The sequence below is a fragment of the Strongylocentrotus purpuratus genome, unplaced genomic scaffold (genome assembly GCF_000002235.5).
Source record: "Strongylocentrotus purpuratus isolate Spur 01 unplaced genomic scaffold, Spur_5.0 spur5_scaffold_12, whole genome shotgun sequence".
In the NCBI taxonomy this organism is placed as follows: Eukaryota; Metazoa; Echinodermata; class Echinoidea; order Camarodonta; family Strongylocentrotidae; genus Strongylocentrotus; species Strongylocentrotus purpuratus.
Window position 1 is genome coordinate 29,789,593 of NW_022145597.1, and position 10,050 is coordinate 29,799,642.

Genomic DNA, 10,050 nt, shown 5'->3' on the forward strand with positions numbered 1-10,050 from the left:
AACAGTCATTTCCAGCGATTCACGAGATAAATGCCTTGCTTGGAAATAATAATAGAGCTCTCAGCTCTCGCTCTCTCTCTCTCTCTCTCTCTCTCTCTCTCTCTTTGGGTGCGTAATGCGACATCAACCTGCCCCCGAGGACAGATACCAGTGATCTCCTTTTCTCTCTGAGAGCAAAGCACCTCAAATCAGTTCCATTTTGGTAAAATAATAATGCTGTCTTCAGAAATATTCATAGTCTCATGAATAGATGGCAATCTGAAAGGAATCTCATTTTGACACTGTAAATTGCTGGAAGATTTTTAAGCAACGCATTTGCGCCTCGCAAGGAAATTTGGATGTACTCTCGTTGTGTCTTGTTTATATGAGCAGCATCCATTAGGCATTACGTCATAATAATACGCACCTTGCCTGTCATGCGAGAGGAGAGCTGTCACTGTGGATGTTCTACGTGCAATTAATCATTCTTGCACGGTTGTGTAGCGGCTGCGGTAAACAAGAGCTGTTCAAAAGGATTCGTCGTATTTATCTGCGATACCTGATTTTGTTTAAACCATTGGACACTCACAAATGAGCAACAACAAATTGAAAAACGACTTGGAAGTAGGGCTTATGATGGCGGACACCAGCAACACCAACCATCGGTCCAACAATGACGGGCAAGTGGAGGTGATCGGAGCGAATGCCTCTGAAGGAGGAATGGGCTGCTGCGGATTCCTTCTCACCATCCTGTCTTGGATCATAGTGATATGCACCTTGCCTTTCTCTCTCTTTATCTGCATAAAAGTGGTCCAGGAGTACGAGAGAGCTGTTATCTTCAGGCTTGGACGGCTCTTGTCCGGTGGCGCCAAAGGCCCAGGTCTGTTCTTCATCCTGCCCTGTATTGAGGATTACACCAAAGTTGACCTCCGCACCATCTCTTTTGATGTCCCCCCTCAAGAGATTCTTACAAAGGACAGTTTGACGATCTCTGTGGATGCTGTGGTGTTCTTCCGCGTCCAGAACGCAACGATCAGCATCGCCAACGTGGAAGATGCCAACAAGTCTACCAGGCTTCTCGCGCAGACGACGCTTCGCAATGTCCTGGGCACCAAGAACCTTGCAGAGATCCTTTCCGACCGTGAGGGCATCAGCCAGTACATGCAGTCCAACCTTGATGAAGACACCGATCCTTGGGGAATCAAAGTAGAGCGGGTGGAGATCAAGGATGTCCGCCTGCCTGTCCAGCTCCAAAGAGCCATGGCTGCCGAGGCTGAGGCCTCCAGAGAAGCCAGGGCAAAGGTCATTGCTGCGGAGGGAGAGCAAAATGCTTCCAGGGCGCTCAAGGAGGCTGCTGACACGCTTTCAGAATCCCCTGCAGCCCTACAGCTGAGGTATCTTCAGACCCTCAACACCATCTCTGCAGAGAAGAACTCCACCATCATCTTCCCCCTTCCTATTGATCTGCTCAACAGCTGGGTGAAATAGTCTAAAATTCCAGATACCAAAATCGGAATAAAGTATATAAACATAAAGTTGTATTGATCAGTGACTATCATTTTCTGGTTCCCATTTTTCTGTGCATAATCAATCTACTTGTTTAAAACATTTTGCTTCAAAAGAGAAATTCTTTAATATTCAACTGTGATATCTCTTGTTCCAGTTGCCAAAAAAATGATCTATTCTCATGTTTTGTAATCCTAGAAGTTTATTATAAAATTATATTACATAGATTTCCGTCATATTTATCTTTTTAAAGTATGCACTATTTAAAGGCAAAAAGTATATTGAACACAGTATTTAACTTCAAGTGATTTTTTACACCAGTATATCCTGGTTCCATATTTACATTTTATGATGTATAAATTAGATTTGATGTGCAAAATGATGTAAAGTTAATGCATGTACATTGCATTGTCCTGTATTTATGTATTATAATCAAATTGTGAAATCAAGCCAAGTGTAGTTGTACTCTCCTTAATATATTTTCTTAATTTCAAATCAGTTGACTAATCAAAGAAGAAATCTATTTATTCACAAAGTAATAGTTACCCGTAGGCAAAACAAAATTTGAAAAGGTATCAAGGCCATGGTATTCCATTGAAAGATTTTGTCAAACATAGAAGACGAAGTTTGTCTGCTGATGTACTAATACTGTATGTATTACATCTTGAATATTATTTTTCCTTACAAAAAAGACAATTCTCTGATATACGTGTACTTTGCTGACTGTAACTGAAATATTTGCTTGTTTTAAACTTGGTTCCAATTTGTGAAGTGAATCAAAATTTGTGAATCCCTTGACTGCATATGATATGGGTAGAATTATACACAGTGACTTGTAAATAAGCACATTCGGCTTTAGAAGGAACAGGGATTTGGTTCTGCACTGTACAATATTTACACAAAAATGAAAGAAAAAAATCTTCCTTACTAAATCATGACTGAATGAACTATTTCCTCTGAATTTTATGTATTGAAGCAAATTTATTCCAGAGTGAGACACTATAAGATTGAAGTGATATAAATGGGAGGAGTAGTACCAACTACGGTAGTCATATCAATAAGCCATTTTTGTAATGAAACCAAATTTAATGCATACAGTGTATGTCTTTGTGAAGTGACAATACAAACTTATTCCATTCACATACATGTATATTACAAATACATGATGTAACTGTATTTTGATATTTGGAATGCAAATTGCTTTAGTATGTATTGTGAGTTAGGGCAAGCCATGATGTTCATCATACCTAGGCTATTAACATCAGTTATATGAAAATCAATTTTCACAAAGAGGTACATGCGTACAACTTGGTTACATTACCAAAATGGCCTATTTTATACAGATTGTATTATACTGCATGCTCATAAACTGTCAATCGTTTGTTACTTAAGATGTTGTTGTTCATTGTTGTAATCTTGCATTTAGTTTTGCTCCTAGTGTTGAGCCATGATTTATATAAAATTGATGTTATTTCAGAATATCTTATTATTTTGTTTGGATTGTATTATTGGTTAATTTCCCGTTCAGTGTTATGTGTACATGTACATATACAAACTCAAGCTTATCTTTAAGGTATAATGATGCAAAAATATTCCTAGTACAATATTCATGTAAATGCAATTTATGAAGGCTACTATAGGATTTCCCTCAATATATGCCAAAAAACTCTTGATACATTTAATTCAAATACCAACCATCTGAATCATGTTTGCCATCTCCAGTAGATGTCGACATGTTTCCTCATAACAGTCATCATCTCAGACTCAAAGTAAATGACTTTAACATTTATGGATAAATATTCTGATGCATTTTAGAAAGAAGGTACCCTCGAGGCCAATATTGGGGGAACATCTGCAAAAGTGAAATAAATACAGCTGTTTACATGATACCACTACGCATTTATGGCATGTACAACACACATCATGTATCTGTGCTGTGTGCATCAGTTGCCGTGCATTGATTCAGCAGCGCTGGCAAACTGCAACTGTTTGGTGTGTTTCATGCCGCTGAGCTGCTCATAATCAAATGACTCCAGCCCTGGGTATAACGTGTGTGTTGAATACCGTTGTCATCGTGTAGAGTTGACCAGTATTCCTGAATAAATATCCATTGCATTTCCAAGTATAATGCGCCTTGCCTATTTTCCAGAAGCAAGTATATGCACAAGGAATGTGTATTCGCTCTGTATTTGCAATACATGTTACCCTAAAATAAACAATGTTTGATATAAAATAAACACTGGGAAGCCTTTGAATTAAAACAGCAGAAGTGTTTGCAAATTGGAAAAATAACCCTTGATGCTGCATTGCATGATACATGTAGATTACTTTGAGGGTGCATTGTTATATACATGTATAGTTGATTGTACTGCTAGTTGCATTCACTCAATGAATATTTACATGTAGTAATTGAAGAATATAATCATCTCATTGTTATATTTCCAATTTCAGATTAAAATAAAACCTTGAGGGTTTGCTGTACTTTGATCTCTAGATCTGAATCTACAGCAGCACATAGCAGTATAATACATGTATGTGCATTCATGTTGTTTACCATATAAAGAACTACCAATATATTATGTAGAATGTTATGGTCTGCTTAGATGCCGGAGACCACATACTGGTATGCCGGAGATTAGATTGGCATGAAGTATGTACATGTACATGTACATGTATGTACATATTATATGGCAGGGGAAGGACAAGTGCTGTATGGTAAGCATATTCAACACAAACACCTTTTCCATATCATCTTGTTCTTTTGTTGTTACTGGTCATATGGTTTTTATCATGGCAGCTTGTATTCATCTTAAAAACATATGTTGTATTTATTAAGATTCCACATGGAAAAGCGAAAATGATGCTATAAGTATATAATATAATGTGTTTGAAAATTCATTTATAATGGATGTAAAATGGGAACATGATGTAAGTTTGGTGACCAAAATATCAATCTGGATGAAATGTATTTATTATGTTGAATAATATGCTCTGTGTACATGTAATTCAGTGCACATCTTGGAAAACTATTATTTTTTAGGTATTGAATGCACCATTACATTTCAATAACCATGTACCAAGGTCCAAGGACAACGCATTGTGCCCCATTACTGCTATATTTAGGGTAGAAGAATATGACAGTCTCGCCATGTTATTTTTGACTCGATATAATTTGTTTTGACTGAATATAGAATGTTGTATGCTTTGTAAGAATTGCTGTGCTTGAAAAAGTCTTAACTCTCCATTTTATTTTGTACATTGTATGTGTTGTATGATTATGACATCAGTACAAAAATACCAGTCTGTAGTATTTATGAAGCTTTTATATTGGAACCAAAAAAAAAATGTTTTAAGTAAATGTATGTGTTTTACTTGATGTAAACATGTAAATGTAAATACAAGGTATTATTTGTTGACTTTGTGCACAAATGTGCATGTATATATTCATGTATTTATTTGATCAATAACTTCCATAAGCACATTCGAATGTTCACATATCGTTAGAAAGCTTGACTTATCCTGAAATTGTATGTACCCTTTTCACCCCAGTTCATGTCCAAATTTACTACTCTACTGAACTACTTCATTTCCTGTTATACCAATATCGCTGTTATCCCCAAATTATTTTTTTGTTATGCTGTTGCCAATTTGATTTTAAAATCCCTGCATCGTCGCGGATAGTATTTGAAGCATCCACACAGTGGGGATGCATTTTGCGGCCGTCGTCGCCGCCAAATAAATGTAAATATTGTCTTGATGCCGTGTGCTCTCTGCACTGAAGGGGAAGGCAAGATGTCATCAAGCCATGCATAAACGGATGCCTGCTGCATCAAAGCAGCATGGCCGGTCGGTCCACACGCTGATGAGCTGCATTTTGAGGGCTAATTTTCAATCAGACCATTCGCTCAAGCACACTCTCCTACTAGTCTGTCATCACAAACCCATTTTGGTCGGCCGCGCGGAACGTGGGTGTTTTGGTATTTCCGTCCCTGCGACGATATTAATCCGATCTGCTCCGCATCTCTCGCGTTGGCTTTGGGTTTCTTTTTTGATACTGTTGTCATGGGGAGCGTGAGGAATTTAGGTCCCGGTGGGAGAATTAGCAAAGTTAGTTGTTGATTGATGGAGTCTGAATTGAAAGACTAAAACCTTTTTTCTCTACTTCTGATATGATTAAAAGGGCAACATGAGTCCAGAGTCTGGGACAATGTGTGGCCCCCATGGGCATTTAGAGGAAAAATGATGAAATTGATCTTAGTGCTCACACGCAGACATATCTAGGCCAACAAAAATGTGTGTAATATAATATATGACGAATAACAATACATGTAATTCAATTTCCTATGATGGCCATCTGAATATTCAAGGGTGGAAATGCACTCTTTGAGTCGTGTTAGGGATCAATTGAAGTGGAAATCTATGTTAAAAATGTTGGCATTCACTCTCAAAAGAGTTCAGACTACTTTTTAAAAGTAATTCCACTATGAATTGATTTAGAGTGAATTCAACTCCAAAATGAAGTGATCACTCCTGACATGATCACAACTTTTTCTATGAAAAATCATCTCAAGAGCAATTTCACTACCCTATTATACACTCCATAGAAATCATGTTCAGAATTAATACATCATTGTCATGTTCTCATGTTTAAATGGGTAATACACAAGGCTATTCAAATTGCCTGAGGTTGATTTTTCAAAAGCAGTTGTGATCGTATTTCTTCTCCATCAGGAGAGTATAGCCTTGAATGTAATACATTGTATACATGTACATATAGAGATGCATCAAAATCTACTTGTCCTAAAAGTCAAAGAAAATGAGTGTGCTGATAGCCAATTAACCACAAATAACTAACTAAGAATTACATGTAAATCCCACATGCTTTGTTTGCAAATTTATCTAAAAAATGGAATTGATGTTGCATAAATATACACGTACCTGTACCATATGCAATGCAAGTCATAAATTGTGGTATTTTCTACTATGGTCATATTTATATAAAACATATGAAGGGTTGATCTAAAAAAAAACTCGCCTGTCTCTGGTATTCAACATTTTGATACGGGGACAGCCTAACAAAATGAAAACATATTTGGTATACCAAACCATAATCTTTTTTTCTTTTTTTAAGAAAACATAAAATATAGACTGTTGGCTATTAGAGATTATTACTGTCATTGTAACAAAAATTATGAAACTTGATAATAACAGTTTTTTTTAAATCATAATCAAATAATAATATCCTTGTGTATTTAAAGGGTAATTGCTTCGGTTCTTGTATCTTGCCCCTTCTTATAGCACAAAGGTTCAATAGTTTATGTGCGAATTGCTACATTAAACCTTGTCATGTTTTGTGTCTAGAGAAGTCATTATTTTGTCGATTTGACATGAGTTGTAGATCTTTCATACTTTTCTGCAATATTATATTGTTTAAATAAAGTATTGAAAATATTGTGGAAAAAACAACAAAGCTTTGTTAATCCTTTTGGTGTTTCAGCATAGAAGGGAGGTAGAAAGGTATGTGATTGTAGTTTGAAAAAGAGAAAGATAATGGAAAGAAGATAAGTGAGAGAGAGAAGTGAAGGGGTTAGAAGAATTAGAGAGAAGAAGAAGAAGGAGAGAGAAAGAGAGAGAGGAGTGAAGAAGAGGAAGAGAGAGGAAGAGAAACTGCTGATGCCAATGATTAAGGGATACATGCGAAGTAGAAAAAAGGCCCCAGCCTGTTATGTACGATTTAAAGGGAGAGATAATAGCTCAGTCGCATCGCCAAACCGACTCCTAGCGAGCAATTCAGGCTAATGCAACTCTTTGTTCCGTTTGTCGTCGATCTTGTGTGGTTGCTATTGGTGTGACTGCATTTTGGGTATTCATCTTTTTTTTCTTACACTGAAAAAAATTAAGATGAGCGTGACATGACATTGGAAGAATCATGTATACAAAAATTATATTGACTATCCCAATACCCTCTCCCCCCCCCCCCCACCTCACCCCATCTCTCTCTCTCTCTCTCTCTCTCTCTCTCTCTCTCTCTCTCTCTCTCTCTCTCTCTCCCTCTCTCCCTCACTCCCTCTCTATTTCTCTTGCTTTCTCTCTCTGTTTTTCTTTTTAATTGTCTGTCTCTTGGCTGCCTCTTCCAAGCCAAATCCACAACATTATTACCTCATCATTCTACCTAATTTCTCTCTGTCTCTAGTTTCTTTTTCTCCTCGCCTCTCTTTCCGGAGCGAATCCATCTTGTTTTTGATATATTTACTCTTCTGAAATATTTCAAACTGAATCCTCAATAAAATGAACATAATGCAACAAAACCCATATCGTTATTGCCAAAATTATTAGCATGACGCCAATATAGTGGTTCCATATCTATAGTAGATGTAATACCACTCCCATAAACTCTGAAGAGCAGTACTTTCCCTTCCTACTTGGATTGAAATATTATTCTTCATTAACCTCATTAATATACTATAACAACCCCTATCTGTCTCTTACCCATCTCCTCAATAATTCATTAACTCAATAATAGTCTTCCATCCGTCTTGGAATTCTTTTCCTATTGACTTTCTAATACTAATGTTTAATTCATTATGTTGTAATAATTATCTGTGATATATGCTGGGCCATTCCCATTCCTTTCCCATGTAGCCTGTAAAATGTCTGTATGTCCCCCCCCCCCCCCCCCCCCCCCCTCTCTCTCTCTCTCTCTCTCTCTCTCTCTCTCTCTCTCTCACTCTCTCTCTCATCTCAATCGGAAACAAATCTTTTCTTAGAAGGGGAAGGAGGCTTTGCATGGGGCTAGAGCTTGCTAAAAACAAACACACCCCCAACAAATATTCTTGATAATCAGTGCATTAAATTTATATACCGGTAGACATATTTAGAGAATGAATGCACAAACCTTTAAAGTCCCTAATAAGCCTCGCCTGCTAGGAAAAAGTTTACTTACTCCGCCAACATCCTCCATATGGTTGCAGAATCATAATTTGCTGTTTGTAGTTTTTTGTGATTAATTACTCATTGTTAGGAGCTTTTTTCTCTCTCCGGAGTCGAAACAGCTAAACAATAAAGCAATTTTTACACCACTGTTGTCATCATGATACCTTGTAAGGAGTTTATATCTAATGTAGATCTCATTTCACGCCAAAAATGGAAATGTATAACTTCAATGCTCTACCCACTGTAAGTTTTGAATGTCGAGTAAATTTGGGATTACATGTACGTAACTGAATAAACAAAAACCAATTAAGAAATCAATAAATTATATTAACAAAGAAAATAATTAATTAGAAGAACAATAATAACAACAACGATGATGATGATGATGACAATAATAGTAATATTGATTACAAAAAAATAATGATGACGATGATGATGATGACGATGATAGTGGTGGTGGTGGTGGTGGTGGTGGTGGTGGAGGTGATGATGATGATGGTGGTGGTGGTGATGATGATGATGATGGTGGTGGTGGAGGTGATGATGGTGATGGTGGTGGTGGTGGTGGTGGTGATGGTGGTGGTGGTGGTGGTGGTGGTGGTGGTGATGATGATGATGGTGCTGGTGGTGGTGATGATGGTGATGGTGGTGATGGTAATGATAATAGTAATAATAACAAATGTTTAAAAAGTGTTTCATTTTCTATAGGTCTCAATTTATTTTTAACCGTAAGTAGAAGATCGGAGCGCGGCATTCTGACTTCACGCTAAAAAGAACTTGACGAGACTTCTTTTATAGCCCATGATTGTTAAAATTGCATGCAGCTATAATGATGGATGAATAAATCAGCACGCGACCGTGATAGACCAAAGAGATATTGGATAGCCTATAGGATGGTGATAGTCTGCAGAGTAGAATCTACACGCCCCTGTAGGTATCGCTTTCGATTCGATACCCATGGGTAGTCTGCAAGCAAATTTGTCAACATGAAGCGAGATGATGAAACACTCACGAGGAGTTCACATATGGTAGACTGCATTTCAAGACTCTAGGCAGTTCAAGAAGAACAAAACGGAAAGCTGTACCAATGGCGGATGAGGAGGAGAAATTTGGCCCGATGTTTACACTTTTCAACTTGACGGTCTATAATGACAAAACTTCTGTTCTCCACATTTCGTCTGTTTAGAGCCAAAGGGACGTTAACTCTGTATAAAAGGAAATTAATTAACGCCCTTCTGGCTTCAAATAAACACTTGAGATTTCCTTTTCCCAGTTACTTGCAGACAGTTTCTTTCACAAAGTAATCGCATGACAAAAATTCAACTTTATCTTTAGACCCTGCACATCTTCCCGTTATTATACCTTTAAATCATCTGAAAACGAAATTGAGCACGCATTACCGAGTGCCAGGAACATTAATTCACGTTAGTCATTTCAATCCGGATGGTTGGTGCTAAGCTCTCTATTTTCCAGCAATAAATTATTTTTTACTTCTTCGGTTTCGATGGCATGTCAGCCCAAGATTACAATCTGTGATGAGCTAAAAGCAACTCGTAAGTAATAATTACGCTATAAAACTCGGTGATGGGCCGATAATACCGACGAGAGGTGTGAGAAAGGGAGAGAGAGAAA

General features: G+C 37.4%; 1 protein-coding gene across 1 annotated transcript; it reads left to right on the forward strand.

Moving 5' to 3' along the window:
* Positions 1–86: 86 nt before the first annotated feature.
* On the forward strand, positions 87–1,534 carry LOC578433 (band 7 protein AGAP004871-like). Its single transcript, XM_011663090.2, has one exon. It carries the CDS (start codon positions 571–573, stop codon positions 1,465–1,467), a length of 897 nt encoding a protein of 298 aa, XP_011661392.1. The 5' UTR covers positions 87–570; the 3' UTR covers positions 1,468–1,534.
* The last annotated feature ends 8,516 nt before the right edge of the window (positions 1,535–10,050 follow it).